Source organism: Pteropus medius, unplaced genomic scaffold (genome assembly GCF_902729225.1).
Source record: "Pteropus medius unplaced genomic scaffold, Ma_sr-lr_union100, whole genome shotgun sequence".
NCBI classification, from domain to species: Eukaryota; Metazoa; Chordata; class Mammalia; order Chiroptera; family Pteropodidae; genus Pteropus; species Pteropus medius.
The window spans coordinates 20332364-20348857 of NW_024344240.1; the positions used below are offsets into that span (position 1 = coordinate 20332364).

General features: G+C 42.3%; 1 protein-coding gene across 3 annotated transcripts in view; it reads right to left on the minus strand.

The window, feature by feature from the left end:
* Positions 1 to 6963: 6963 nt before the first annotated feature.
* Positions 6964 to 16494, minus strand: part of TMCC3 (transmembrane and coiled-coil domain family 3) — a 238115-nt gene continuing 228584 nt past the window's right edge. For all 3 annotated transcript variants that reach the window (XM_039869061.1, XM_039869060.1, XM_039869059.1), the window contains exons 3-4: positions 15286 to 15421; positions 6964 to 11469 (exon numbers count right to left, since the gene is read on the minus strand). In XM_039869061.1, coding sequence (XP_039724995.1) covers positions 11167 to 11469; positions 15286 to 15421 — 439 coding nt within the window. In that variant the 3' untranslated portion in view covers positions 6964 to 11166. The remainder of the gene's footprint in view (positions 11470 to 15285; positions 15422 to 16494) is intronic.

Consider the following 16494-nt stretch of genomic DNA (forward strand, 5'->3'; position numbering starts at 1 on the left):
GATCTAATGATCAAAAAGCGAAAGCATCAGAAATGCAACACACCGAAACCACGGCCCATCTGATAGGGCGCAGTGAGAACACAATGTCACTTGTGTGATATGCCTGCGAACGATGTTTAACCTGAATCTAATCCATAAGAAAATATCCAACTGAGGGATGTTATACAAAATAACTGGTCTGTAGGAATGACGGAGGAACTGCTTCAGACAGAACGAAACGAGATAACGCGACTTGTAATTCTGAATGGGATCCTTTGGATGCAAAGGACATTTTGGGGACAACTGGTGAAACTTGAATGGAGTCTGAGAATTAGATGTCAGTAATAGATCTACTTAATTTCCTGATTTTGATGGTTGCATTGTGGTTTTGTAGGAAAATGTCCTTATTTTTAAGAATTACACACTAAAGTATTTGTAGGTGATCGGACCTCGGGTTGGCAACTTACCCTCCAATGGTTCAGGAAAAAATAATTCTTTGTTCTGAAATCTAACTTTTCTCTAAGTTTGTGATTGTTACAAAATTTAAAGGAATCCCTCTTTACTTATATAAGTTAAATGTCCCTAAATCTATAGTATTATTACTATATTCTATGTAATTTATTTTATTTGTGCACTATAGTATGTTAATATACTATACTATACATGTAAATATATAGTTCTGGCACCTGGAAGCAGTCCTAGACCCCCCAGTGCTGAATGGGAGGCTGCAGGGCCCTGGAATGCCAAAGGTCTCAGGAGGGTAGGCCCCTCACCGTAACACCTAGCCACCCTACTATGAGATAATGGCTTCCAAACATCCTAAAAATTCAGAAGTCGGAAATTTGAAAATTCCAATATTTTTGTGCCACTATCCTCAGAAATAATGGAAATCCCAGAAATTCTCCTGTTTTAGGACCTATCAGGCAACTTTGCGCCCCAGATGGTGCACCCATCATGGCCTGGCCGTTCCAACTTAGACAGGGAGGGTTTGAGTTCCAGCCCCACCACATCTGAGTCTCAGTTCCGTCATGTGTCAGGTGAGAAAAAGGCAACAGCTTCTTCTCAGGGCTGTAGTGAGGACAAAGTGATCTAATCCACACCCTGGGCCTGGTAAGTGACAGGGTCAATGAACAGGAACTGATTTCTTTATCAGTTAAAAGTTCATGTTTCCTCGTTTTGGTTCCAGAAATGTGGTCACCATTTTGATAAAAGTGAAAAGTCCCAAGAAAGCCAGTCTGAGGCTGGGCTCTGAGGTGTGCTCTATTTTCAGCCAGGGTGGACTTTAGACCCCAGCAAAGTTTGACGAGACCTGCTTTATGGCCTCAGACCGCCTTCTGGTGCAGAGTGAGAGGAGAATGGCAGGATGGGATAAAGGTTAGTATCAGGGAAAGTGAAATTGAAGAGAAGCTTTTCAGAAGTGGCACAGCGTAGTTCTAGTTAGGCGTCTTTATCCCTTAGCATTGGGAGGAGGGTTTTCTGGTAAAAAGTTTGAGTAAATTCAATCCATACTTAATAATATTTATTGAACACCAACTGTCTAGGAATGGCAGATCAAGAAGAAAGAGACACGGTCCCATTAAGTGCTTGCAGTCTAGTGGGGAAGGAAGGTAGCCCCACTAGAGAGTTCATTCCCACACGACATGGCTTCTTTCCTCACTGCAACTATTGAACTTACTCACCTGCCTAGCTCTCAAGAAGGTCCTGGGGGGAGAACTGGATGAATAGGATGTGGTTTGGGCTACAAGGAACCCACTGTCTATTGGAGGAGACAGACATAAAACCAAGCCTTCCCAATCACTAGGATAAAAGTATTATAATGGAGCACTCCTGTGTAGAATACAGAGTGAGAAGAACATCATAACCCTTTGAATAAAATAGAAAATTATGATTCCATATTGATATAAGTAAATAATTGAAAATGAGGAATAGGAGGCACAAAATACCTCCTCACAAGGCTTCACAGTGCCGACATGGCAGAGGGTCTTGAAGAACGATGAGAAGAAGAAAAAAATGTGATGACAGGCAGAAGGAAGGAAACATTTGTACATCACCCAAGGGTGTGAAGGACAAGGTGGGTTCAGGACCGGATGTGAGGAGCATGGGCCAGGAGGGTGGAGAATGAGGTTGGGCCATGGAGTTGGCTCCGGGACATCAAGGACCTCGTTGGCTTCACTTAAAAACTCAGATTTGATCCTGTGGGCAGTGGGGAACTGCTGAAGGGTGAACAGATTTGCATTTTGGAAAGACTGCACTGCAAGTCACATGGGGGATGGGTCAGTGGAGGCAGAGCTGGAGCCTAGGAGACCATCCAGGAGGCCATCACAGCTATCTTGGAACAAATAATGGTGCTTTGAGCCACAGTAGTGGCAGGTGGGATCGAGTGAGGTGGGCAAGCTAGGGCTCATTTAGAAGGTATAACTGAAATGACTTGGCGGTACTGGTGACAAAGGGGATGCCACTGAGGTTTCTAGTTTGGGAGCATGAGTGGATGGTGGTGCCTTCCATGGAATTAGGTAGCACAGAGAGAGCAGATTTGTTGCAAGAACTAGATGATGAACTTGGTTTTATATTTTGAGATGCCCTAAAGATATCTCTGTAGACATAAAGGGTAAATAATTGGCAATATGAGTCTGTGGCCGAAAAAAGAGGCAAGTACTGCTACATACAGTTATACAGATGATGGTTGGATCATGGGGAGTCTGTAGAAAGAGAATGAGATGGAGATAGTGCAGCCAAAGAAGACTAGGGGTGACAGGAGACCAGAACAGAGGTGGTGAGGAATACCCAAGGGAGTGAAATCCTTCAGACTACAGGGAACATCACAATGGCAGATGATGTGGAAGTTAAATAAAGCTGCAGACCACGAAGCATGTGCCAGGTAAGCAAATGGGCCATTGGCGACTTCAATGAGAGAAGTTTTAGGTGAGTTTTGGGGGCTGATACTTGGTTTTAAAGGATTAAGAAGTCCTGTGAGAGGGGAGTGGAGACTATTTCTTTAAGAAACAAAGTAGTGAAGGGGAAGAGGAGTAGAGAGTTAAAGAAAGGCAGGATCCAAAAAAGTCGGTTTAGTATAGAAGCAGTGTGGACTGTTGTAGAAGCTGAAGTGGATCCATGGAAAAACAGGCATAGATGGCACAGGCCTTGATGACTGAGGGAGAAGCAAGCTCTCCGAAGAAGTGAGGTGGGGAGAAAGCGGGCCTAGGTGGAGGGTCCGTCTTGAACAGCGGATGGAGAAGAGTGAAGAAGGGGAAAAGCAGGGAGCAGTTGAGAGAGTTCAAGCCTGAAGAGTAGGGTCCCAGTCTCCGGGGGAGGGAGAGCTACTGGGGAAGGGAGTGTTTTCCTTGGCTCTTGCTACACGAAGGCACGCAGAGGCCACAGGCTTCCGGGAAATGCTGTCTCATCAGGCCTGGGCACAGGTGTGGTGAGCGAGTGGCTTGACCCAAGGTTGTGACAGGGCAGGGTGGCATGGGCAAGGGTCAGGGATCAGGGTGCAGAGGCCACCTGTGAGAAGCTCTTCAGGGATTCAGGGGAGCCAGCGGGGAGGCCATGCGTGTGCTCAGGGCTCAGAACCCGCAGAGGGGTTACTCACTCACTGCTGACTCAGCCCCAGGTGCTCATTAGCATGTTATTCATGTCAAGCCAAATCCAGCAGGAATACCAGGAACATCTCTTCCTCTTTCCAAACAGAACCACTCAGATCTTCCAAGTGCTCCTGCCGTTGTGCTGAGTTTCTCCGACCTAGAAATACTTCCACTTTAGAGGGACTGGTCTCAGTCATGCCCACATGGCTGTCTGTGAAATTGAACTGGGAAAACAACACTCAGCATGTTCATTTCCCCTCTAAGAATATCTAGGTGTTTCAATTTTAGCTTAAATGTTCAGAACATGGCCCTCACAGCTGCCAAATATTCTATTTCTGTTTATCATCTGTCTCCTCCCACTGAAATGTAATCTCCACGAGGAGAGGAACAATTGTTTTGTATCCCTGTGCCTAGATCAGTGCCTGACACATAGAAAGTGCACAGAAAACACATTAAATAAACTGAAGGCCCTGTTCCAAGCACTTTATCTAAACCTTGTCACCCTAGGTATTTAACAGTTTAGGAAAGGGAGATTCTGAGAGGTTAACATTATCCCCAGGTTAATGAGGTTGCAGGTGAGGGGAAAGCACCTTAAGTTTCAAGCTTCCCTACGTGTTACGATAATTCAGAATCTACTTCAGCAGTTTATTAGGTGACCACTCCTGTGAAACTGATTCATGCCAACCCAACTGATAAGACCATCCCCGACAAGAAAAAGCAAACATACTGATTTACGTTCAAATATAAAGAGCTGCTAAGGAGCTAAAATGCTCTGACCAGCTGAATAGCTAGTCTCTCCCCAGTAGGACGGGTCTACCGAGGACACCAAACAAACATCCCCCAGCTTGGCTAGGAGCCTGAGGAGAGTAGAGTACTCTCAGGGGCACCATGAACCAGCTCTGAACTGAACATCTGGAAAACCCATTGCGGTTAGCCAGTCAGGATCTCTGCCTCCGAGAGGACCAACGACACACTGCTGCCTGCTTTCCAGGTCGCCAAGAGAGCCAGCCACTAACCATCAGCCTCTTCGTGTCTTTCCAGCTTTTCCTGTCAGAAAAAAAAAAAAATACTTGAACGACTGAATGGACCTCTTCCATTCCATCTCCATATATGGTTTTCATTGATTCTCTTAGGTGATGGTTTCTTGTCGACAGGAGAAAACCCTATGCATAGCAGAAGTCACTTTGCAATAATTCTGACCATAGAGTCTGGGGAAGACCACTCTGTGAATCCAGGCTTGGGTCCCTGATGGCCTCAGCTGCTGTGTGTGCAGGGTGTATGTCCTGCCTGTGGCCTAAATTTTGAGGGTCTGTCTTGTAGCCCTCTGTCCCCTACAGCTGGAGGGCCTTGGCTCAAACCGCAAGGGAAGTAGGATGAGGGAAAGGTCATCAAAACCACTTTGGTGCAGAAACACCCAGGGAAAGGCTCAATCAGCACCACTGTTTGTGACGTGGACAGTCCAAGAATCAGAAAAGAATCCAGGCCTCCGAGAGTTTCTTTGGCAAATGGAGCCCCTTAGCTGTTAGTACACACCAGGCCATTACTTTGCTTTCTTTCTACTACAGGAATACCTCATTTTATTACACTTCACTTTATTGTGCATCACATATTTAGAGCTTTCACAAACTGAAAGCAAGACCTCCCACCAGCAAAAAAGTTTCGACTCACTTTATTGCGATACTCACTTTATTGCAGTGGTCTGTAACCGAACCCACAGTATCTCTGAGATATGCCTGCACTCAGTAGCTTATTTTTAAGTAGAACAGAAAAAAAAATTCCCAATTCCCAATGCCTGGGCCAGAGTAGAGTAACCACCAACAAAACAGCTGTTAACATGGCTGACGAGCAGTTCTGTTAACTGCTTTAGTCAAGTTAAAGGCCTGCCAGGGGAGAAATTCTGGCTGGCTTAGCAAGGAGAGAAATTTCAGAGGTAGCCACCACAGATGGTAGCAGATGTCATGGAGCACAGAGCAGAAGCCACCGGGGACTTTGTCTCAGAGCTAAGCAAAAAAGCTGATAAATACTCAGCCAAGTCAACTGCCAATTATACATCCCGAGAAGCTCAGGAAACCAGGGAGGGTGTAAAAGTTTCTTTAATTAACAGCTTTCCATTCTCCTTATCCACAAATCTGTCAGCCCATTTCTCTTCAAAGGTCTAAGACATAGGCTTTAGGTAACCGTCTTTACCATAGTATGCAAAGGTGTAAATGTACAATTTGCAATTACACTATTGACTGTTCCAGTCCTAGGGTTAAAAGTGACCCCTTTCTGGGGGGCTGGGGAGGGGGGTGAGTGAAAAAGAAGAAATTAAGAAGCACAAATTGGCAGTTACAAAATAATCACAAGATGTAAAGCATGGGGAATATCGTCAATAATATTGTAATAACTATGTATGGTGCCAGGTGGCTCCTAGGCTTGTTAGGGGGATCTCTTTGTAAGTTATATAAATGTCTAATCAATATGTTGTACACCAGAAACTAATGTAACATTGAATGTCAACTATAATTGAAAAAAAAATAAGCGACCCCTTCTAGGGCTTCAGGAGTTATCTGTCTCAAAGGCACTGAGAGCTCTGGAGTGGCTAGAAGCCCGTCATCCTTCTATTGCAGTACAAGGTAGTGGTCCCCAGGATAGGCTGTAGTCACACAAGCTTGGGGGTGAATAAATAGCTCCATCATTGCCTGCTGCATGATGCTGCTAGCTATTTAACCTCAGCTTCCTCATTTGTTAAGCAGGGATAATAGTGCCTATCTTACTGAGTGTTGGAACAATCACGTTGGATAGTGCATGCAGAGCATTTGGCACATGCATTGTATACACTAAATGCTCAAAGAATGTTGGCTGTCATCTCACATCTATGAAAGCCCAAAAAGGTGCTGTTTGATATCACCATGGTCCTTCTATGCCCAATCCATTTCTACACTTCATGGTCATACCTATTAGAAAAGAACTCCCTCCTCACTAGGGCTTGAATAATGGGCTGCACATCACACACTGACAACCTGTTAAGAAACAGACTTCGTATTAGTCTAAAAATTGATTGGGGTTGGGGAAAGATGAATAGAAGAGTACAAAGGATTTTTAGGTGTGAGACTATTCTGGTGGATACATTTGCCCAAAGCCATAGAATGCACAAGAGTGAACTCTAATGTAAACTATGAACTTCGGATGATAATGAAGTGTTAATGCAGATTCATTAATTGTAACAAGTATACCCTCTGGTGGGGGATGTTGATAGTAGGAGAGGCTATGCATGTGTGAGGATGCGGGTATGTGGGAAATCTCTGTACCTTCCAATCAAGTTGGCTGTGAACTTAAAACTGCTCTAAAAAATAAAATCTATTAAAAAATTGATCACACACACACACACAGTCTGCTATTGAAATCAACTCTGACAAATGTGAAAATTTAAGAAATCCGGCTCTTTATTTAACATCAAAGCTAACATCAAGTTTTTATTTAAAAAAATAATGGCACCTGCTTTGAATGGGTGAAGATCTACATATAATTTAAAATTTTAGGCTGACATGAAACTATACAGTATCCCACAAAATGGAAATTCTGCAATAGATTTCACAATAAACATTTTGTTTTTACTTTCAGAGCCACTAACTACTGCCTAAATATATCTTAAACAGAGCACATTTTCTTGAAACATTTCTCTTAGGACAAACATAGCAAGACATGCTTTAAATACATAAATTAAAATTGCAACACATAAATCAATTCCTAAAACAATCCAGGTACATTACTTTCCAGCTTCTTATAAACAGAATTGTACTGACTTTAAAAAATCATAGGTTAGTTTTGCTCTGTCTCATGGGTTATCACACTTTTAACTGTACTTTTTAATTTTTATTTTTTTTAGCATCTTAACTACCTCTGATGTAAACGGGCCAATCTCATTGTTTTCAGTGACTTATCTTTTTAGGCCAACTCTTTCCTTAGCACATGTGCTAAACTTCTTGAAATCCCTCTCTCCAGGTAAAGTCCTGAATTTTAAATAATGCTACTTTGTCCTACCACCGGTTCCTCAAAATTATAGAAATATGCAGAATTATTTAATCATCTATGTTCACGTTAATAACTATATTTAAAAGTTTTTCCAAACCAATACAACTATATTTGGATTCAACACAAAAAAACAAACATTCTCATTCAATGCAAAACAATTTGGTATTTAAAATCCAAACAAAAGGAACAAAAGTAATCAGTTGCCCGATGGAAGCTAGTGGCTGTCACTATTACTGAACCCATAATTAAACCTGATATGCTAGAGGAATGGCAGGGCAATGAACATACACAGCGGGACAACCGTTCAACGAAAACAAGAATGACAAAGCAGAAGGGCTAAAATCACATGGATGGTAACTGACAGGGATAACTATTACAGGCTGAAAAGAGGAGGAGTTTCAGTAGATTTTAGTCTATCAAGAGATCACAGCGATCATGTAAATAAAACTACTAATCGTACACCTAGAAGCCTGGGACTGATCCTATTTTCACTGTCCCGAATCAGTAAGGGAGCACTTTTATTTACTGATTCATTTTGGGTTTGTATTTATTATATTTTTGGGTGTGTGTGTGTGTGCGTTTTGTTTTGGCTTAATCATACTCAAAATATAAGCCGGAATAACCAATTCAAAACCCACGAGCAAGTCTATTTAGGTTTTTGTTTTGTCCTCAGCGAACTAGCATTATCCTGGTGATCATGAAAATAATGCCATCCAGAAATCCAATGCTAGAATCAAAAAGTCCAGCATCTAAAATCACTCGGTAAGTTCACTGAATGAGCAGGTGCTTACGCTCCCCACAACTGGTTTTCCTCTTCAGTATGTGTATAACAAGCTGTTTACTACCAATGCGGAGTGGGGAAGAGGGATTAGTTCACGTAAATGTAAATTAAATATCCAATTCCAGAATATGTCATAGCTAGGTCACTATTTTAAATTGTACACTTATAAAATTTTATTTAATCTCTTTATGCAATGAAGAAAACAAGCAGGGCTTATTCCTTAAGAAGAGAATTACAAACTACAGAGTAAAAGTCTCCTTGGAGTATATCATCTTATTAAAAAACTTCATGAATTTTCAACAAGACTCTAAAATAAATATGCTGCGTAGGTTGAGCACATCCGAGTGAAAACAAGCTGATGTCTAATGAGAATTACTGGAAGTATGAATTCTGTAAAAAGAATTCATGATCAGGTGCGATGATTTAGACCCTCCAATATTTCAGAGTAGAGCCAGTTTCTAGCAGCTTCTGTCAACTGCTCCAGACTTGAGGGGGTGGAATGTGCTGCTTTCCATTTCCTTCTCTACTTCTCTCACTGAGGCAGAGACACACTGATGGCAGGTCTGGGAAGCATCAAAGCAAACATTCTAGGCTCAGTCACGGAGTGGAATGTGGTGGCATGGGGAGCAGGCCCATGTATCCCTAGTTCCTCCCAGGGCCCTTACTTCCAGGGCTGGAGATCTCACCCAGTCTCTCTATACTCAGCCCAACTCCTGGCATGTCCAAAGTGCCTCAGAAAAGATTCACAGAAATCGAGAGGAGCCCAACCAGGACCCAGCTTGATGCAAGGGTGTAAGTTACCCCCAGCCCTCAGCCCACACGGAGATTGATGCCCACAGATAAAGGACAGTGCTGGTCCTTAAAATAGAAAAGCCAAAAGAAGTGTTCCATTTTTTTCTCCTGTCTCTCATCCCTTGATCTGGAACCTGTTTCTGTCTCCAGGATTTGATGGATCACAGTGTATTCATAGCGGACTTGAGAGACGAAGGGAGAGTCTGACAGTGAAAGGGGACACGGTCCTGAGATGAGCGTGGGACTAGTAATTCCCTCTTCCCTGAATCCAAAATACTTTTAAGCCAACGATTTCATGAAACGCTTACTGTTTTAAAAAGCTCAAGTCTGGAATTAAATAATGGTGTCAGTTGTGTAAGTTTGTGAATTATTAAAACCACTGAACTGTAAACTTGAGCTGTAGGAGTCTCACATATACTGTACTTAACACCAAATGCTCAACTATCCTATTCCTATTCCTATGGCACACTGTCACATTGCTTCAGGAGATTTCCCTAAGAGCAGCTGTTTGCGAATATTGCACTTAATTTAAATCCAGGTGATTTGATGTTTTCTGGAAGAAAATGTACATTAATATGCATCTTTACACCTTCAGATAATGAAGTGGGAGGTGGTAGGAGGGGCTAGACAGCAGTTTACATTAAATTCTTTCATGTTTTCCTTTTAGGTGTAGAGGAGCAGATTTAAAGGAAAGTATCATCTGGGCTGAAAATAGTGACCAGCGTCCCTAAAACAGACCGAAGATGTTAACTCCTGAATGCTTTACCTGAGTGAAATGTGGCCACTGTTACCTTAGAACTTCTTTTTGGTGAGATCCTAAGAGATAGACGGCAACTTTGGCTCAGACACTGGATCTAATTTATTTTATTCTTGCTGGTCTTTCAGGGTCCTAAGTGGACCCTCTCAATCTTCACTCAGGTGAACTGCTCCCGCCGATCCAATTAGATCACATGTCATATCTTCCTTCCGCTTCCAGTGTTCCTACCTTAACACACTTTAGCTTTATAAACTATGATTCTGTTGTCCTTCTTAAAACAAAACAAAACAAAACAAAACAAAAAACAACAACAACCCTGCAACAAGAGCATCCTGTGTTTTCATCTACTGAGTAAGCCTCACAATCCCCCACAGGCCTGGGAACACAGTGAATCACATCCTCAAAGGAGGTTTATCACAACCAAGATTTGCCGAAACACAAACCTCTGCAGTAGTGCTTACAGGACCCCAAAGTAATGTTAAAGCCACAGTTTGATGAGGGATTTGGAAGCATTTCTAGATGCTTTGAAGGCTGGGCAGTCAGTTAAGATGAAATCGGGTATATGGCTCCCTAGGCGTAAGACGGCAAATGCCTCATTCACACATCCTCATGTCTTAAAGTGCAACAGAACAAGTAAGTTAGACTTTGGATAAACAGGTGTGTAAGATGTCCATGTTATAGAGTGTTACACACAATTGACCACTCAGCTCATATGGGACCTATGGTCAAGTGTGGAGTAGTGGGATGGATTACACGGGACTTACTGTACTTCCACAGGCCACTAGTGTTCAACACGGCCGACTCACGGGCCTCTTCCCTTCCCAGAGTCGTGCCATGTCCTTGCTGCTTACAGGACTCAGGGAAAACGCCACCACTAACAATGGTGAATTCGATTTTGAGAGACTTGAGAGAGAAAGAGATTTAAATTCTCTTTTCTTCTGGGTCACTAATTGTGCCAAGTGCTCAATAACCAGAGGCCTGCCATGCTGGGCAAGTCAGGTGGACAGAGATCTGGTCTGATTAAGGCCACGAGCAATGTGGGGGAAGGGCTTGGGAACAGTCACGTTAACCAGGTAAACAGGCCTAAGCTGGCATCTGCTACCGAGTTAAGAGAATTACAGTTATTTACAACGCACGGTCCCAGTCCTTTGTGTAATCTTCAGTTGGCAAAACTGTTCATTTTAAAATTTGGTAATACGCACAGATTTTTTTTTTAATTTAAATAAAAACTTGAAAAAACTTGAATAAAGGAACTGGTGGCTTCATCTAGGTATTATTATCCTTTCTATGGCACACAGAATATGGTCCCAGTTTTTACAAAATATTGCAAGAAGAGTCACAGCAAAGAAAGTGCCAAGAATGTGGAAGCGGCTCTTCATCATGGGTGAGACGAACTTTGCGATGGTGGACACACACACCAAGATGACGGTCATGAAGGCCAGGATCACGTTGATGCACTTCCCCAGAAGCACTTTGGCATTCACTGTGTCTGTCTGCAGAGCTTGCTGCTCTTGCTGGTGGAGCTCCAGCTTGGAAATGCGCGTCTGGCAGGATTCCAAAGCTTCCTGTGGGCAAAAGGAAGAGGGAGATCAAATGCTGTGAGATCACGGGTAGAATGTGCGCACCTACCCGGATGTGCATGGAAGCCCGCCCTGGCTCAGAATGCCTGATGCCGAGGCAGCTTCACAAAGCCAATCTGACAGTGATGACAACAATGATGGACTAAGAAGTTAAACAGAAATCCTGGGGCCCATTTTATCCCGTTATTCATGGGTAGAATGAACATGCGTACACAATCATAAAATACCATAGATGAGAAATTATGGTTATGTATTTTGACTCTACCTACATATGAAATAAAGTACATGAAATATTGGCATCTGTTGGCGCCATGAGGGACAAACCTGAGGAAGGGTGTGGTTCTATTTTTGGACAATTGTCTATCTCCAGCCATGGAGTAGGTGGTATCTCCAACAGTGAGTCCTTATCTCACTGCTCAGAGTCTGTGTGCACCCATTCACAGGCTGGCTGGAGAATGAAGGGAGAAGGGTGGAGGCAGGACTGACTGCAGGGCCACTCTGCTTGTGCCTGCTCTTTGAATGCTACGTAACTCAGGACACTATCCAAGGCTACGCATTCTCTCTAGGTCTTGTTCTTTCCAAGATTTCAATGACTAAGACACAGATGACTCCAAGTATACACCCAGCTGTCTTTTCTGAGATTGATTCACATATCTGTATGTGTCCTTGACATCTCCACTAGAGCTTCTTTAAAGCGTCTCAAATGTAACATGTCCAAATGTGGATTCATGTACTGCACCTTCTCCCGTACCTGCCATCAACCCTGCTCCCCTTCTGGTGTTCCTTTTCTCTGCTCTCTTCCTCAAACCAGAAGTCTTGGAGGCATTCCTTGACACCCCTGTCATCAATTCCACCACCCAGCCCCATCGATGCAACATCCAGTATCTACCTCAATTGGTCCATTTCTCTTCCCTCCCACAGTCACCTAAGTCACCAGGATCTCGCCCACAACAACTTTATACTAATTTCTCTACACGCCCTCTTGATCCTAAACCCCATGAATCTACTTTCCACACAGCAGCCCAAGTGACTTTTGAAAGATGCATATCCGATGTCATTCATTTTTGCGAAACCCTTTAAATCTTTAACATGGCTCAGGCCTAGCCACTCTCTTCTGCCTCATTTCATGTGTTCTGGCCATATTGGCTTTTTATGGTTCTAAAAAGAGCATATTCGGGGCCTCTGCATATGCAGTGTACTGTGTCTGAAATGTCTATCTTCTCACTCCTTCCCCTTTTCATCTGTGGATCATGAGGCTTGAGAAAAACCTTTGGTCTCTAGGGAGAAAAGGACCTAAGAAGAGGCAGTACAATGAGCTCTTTTTAGGTCACCGGCTTATTATCTAACTCATTCACCAATATGCGTTTGCTCAATTAAAATAGAGTCATCTTTTCAGGTTTTAAACAGCATAATGGCTCCACCATGATTTGCTTTTCTTCTGCTGCATATTCTCATTGGGCTGAAGAACGGGGTTCACTGTTACTATAGTAACTTTCATTACACAGGCTACCAAGAAAAAAGGTAAAACTTCTTCAGGTCTTCACATTCTAAAAAGTGCTGGCTTTCTACAATGATGGGCAAGTGCCCCAGAAATCGTGCATTCTTTGCAAACACTTGGGCCCGAAGTTTCTTCCATTTTAGACATGGCATGGAAAAAGTGACAGAACAAGACAACAGATCAACATTTTAGGCAAATTCATTCATCTTTGATTGGGTAGATGAATTACATATACAACTAGACTAATCCTAGAACCTGCCTTAGAATTGCTGTCAAATGTTTTTATCAAAAGAAAAATCCAAGAAAATTAAACAATGAATTGTAAGGAATTTTAGTCATGGCACCCTCTAGGAGAAACTCAGCTCCACAATCTTTAGCAGTTCCTTGGGTCCAGTATTTGACTTACTGGGGATAAGGGGATAAGGACAGGGGACAGGATTTAAATTGGGAATTCAGGGTTAAAAAAAAAAATCCTGAAAACTCATTTGCTGAAAACAACAAACTCTTGCATCCCTTCATGCATACTAGCCCGTCTGCTTGTATAGAACCCTGCCTATGAGAGAAGAAGAGACAAGAAATAAGGACAAAGTGGAGCAGGCCCGATTACTAAAAGTCCTGAGAAACATAGCTACTCCCCAACATAAGAAGAATGGCCAGAATTTATTTTTTGCCTGCTTATGTGTCAAGTAAAGATTTAAGAATTTAACCTTATTATCCCATTTAATCCTCTCCACAGCCCTCGGAGGTAGCTCACTAATATTTCCGTTTTATAGATGAGGAAACTGAGACACAGAGAGCTGACTTGTCCAGGGTCACACAGTAAATAAGAGAGCCAGGCTTCTAACTATCATCACATGAAGGACCCTCCAGTCATATAGATGTCCTCTTTGCACATCTTAACTAGAGGTGACACCCAAAAATGTTGAAGTCTTCGGAGTTTTTAGGCTCCTGATGTGAAGTCCCTTCCTTTATCTTATCTGTTCATCCCTAAAGTATGTTTCCTTTTTAAAAAAGGAAGAAAAATATTAACCCAAACTATCCCCTAAGAAAACCGTATATTTAGACATAATCCGGTAGTATCTCAGGCATGCTCTAAAACCGAATGATCTAATAAAACTGACTGCATTGCTTACCTGGCAACACTTAAATTTAAATTTAAATGGGTTCAAAATTTTAAAGCCAGTAGGTGGTGAAGCTATCCCCTAAACCAGAGCAGGAGAAGACATCCTTAAGTGTCTTCTGCACCACAGTCATCAGGCAAGTATTTCCTACCAGCTCGGTCTGATGCCTTGGCTCCCAGAATTGTCAAAGTACATATGTGGGATTAGCACAGGCTCAGCCCTTGACACAGTGGAACAAAACATGGGCAGTTGGAACTCCAGTTCACACGTTGTGGTAGAAATCTCTCTTCATGTTTCAGTTTTCTCCCTTATGAAGTGGGGCTGGAGAAAATAATTGCTGGCTACAAAGAACATTTGTAAAAATGAAGCTGAGCATTAGTCAAAGTGCATATATATATATTTTTTAAAAGGTAATCAGTGGGAATGTAAACTGATGCAGTCAGTAACTACGGAAAATGGTATGGCAGTTCCTTAAAAAATTAAAATTATATGATGTAGCTATTCTACTTCTGGGTATATACCTAAAGGAAATGAAATTAGTATCTACAGAAGAGATACCTGTACCCCTATGTTTACAATAGCCAAGACATGGAAACAACCTAAGCATCTCCGGATGGATAAATAAAGAAAATATGGTATCTATCTACAATGGAATACTATACAGCCAGGAGAAGGAAGGAAATCCTGCTGTTTCCAACAACATGGACAGACCTTGAGGGCATTATGTTAAGTGAAGTAAGTCAGACAAAGAAAGACAAGTACTGTATGATTTCATTTATATGTGCGATCTGAAAAAACTGAACTCACAGAAATAGGAAACAGATTGGTAGTTGCCAGAGGTGGTAGTGGGAAGCAAAATGGGTGAAGGTGGTCAAGGGGTATAATCTTCCAATTATAAAGATGAAGTTTGTCTTATGTTTTAAAATTCTGAGTAATTTGTGTTGTGCTGGGGAGAACAGGGTATAGATGATGGGCTTAACAAATACATATTTGTTAACTAATTTAGGCATAAAGTAAACAATATGGCTTCTTCAGATGAGCTAATGGGGTTAATAAAGTGGAAAAGAAATATTTGCTCCATGCGCCAGAAATCTTTCAGGGCTCAGGAGTAAAGCACCTGGTCTGTGAAATGAATTAATGGCTGGGAAGAGCACGTATGTCTAATGACGAGAGAAAAGGCACCTGGATATCCCGTGAGCGCTCGTAGGCCTGGTAGGCCACCTTCTCCTCGATGCTGGCCAGCTCCTGTTTCAGATTGGCTGTCTCATGCTGATGCAGGTCCGTCAGGTCATGGAGCTGGTCTTCCAGTCGCTCGTACCTTTGTAAAGAGATGAGCATGACATTCCAAAGGTGTCCTACAGCACATTCTGGAATGACATCCTTTATATCTCACTACCATCAGCGCCCCTAGTCTTGTTTTGATCTCCTGGCAGACTGGGTTTCCAAAAGAAAAGTCCACCTGTAGGGAACACACTTTTTGAATAACACTAAATTCCAGTTTCAGAAAAGACCAGTCTCTGCAGTCCTAACTCTGTCCTCACCGCTGAGGTTTCCTGCAAAGCAAATCTGGCTTTTCCACCACATCAGATCAGCACCTTGGCTGGCTACGGTGACGACAAGACAGACCTCGTCACTGATGCATTCACCATGGCTGGTCGGGATACAGAGCTGTCTTGGAAACTGTTGAAGGTGAGGACCTCCTGGCATTCTGGTGCTTCTCCCTCCTTTGACCCTACAGTGCCTACCGGTTCACAGGCTCAGCTCTCATACGCCAGAGCGTCTATAAGGATTACTGCACTGGAGGACAGTTCCATCCATTATTTCTCAGTGCACACACGGATTCTGAATACATGTTTTAGCTCTTGGAACTTAAGTGCCAATAACAAATTCAACTCATTATAAATTATAGATAGGGTATCAAGTGGCATTTCCAAAAGTCCAAATCTAAAGTAACAGGCACAAAGATTCCCATTCCCAGCCCTTATCCTCTGAGAAGAGGGATTTGTCTTATATTTATATAAACTTATAATATTTATTTTGAAATAGGAAGTACTATTTGGCGAAGATGCATTAGCCTCAAATGACTTCAATCAATGCCAGTTTTAGATGCTTATAAGGGGTACTTGATAAGAATCATTTTTAAAAAATGAGACAAAAAAACAAAACAAAACAAAACCCAATACAGATTGAATTTCATTCTCACAGGTGTCAATGTTGGTGTCATAAACAAGCATTTTAAGATCTCTTAAAGTAAGGAATATAGCCAGTGGCTAAATCACTAAGATCACAAATATTACTATATGACAAATGAGAACAAAAACTTTCCTTAATTTATGTAAATGGGTATTTGTGACTTGGGATAAAATTTGGATCCAAAGAGTACCGTATCTC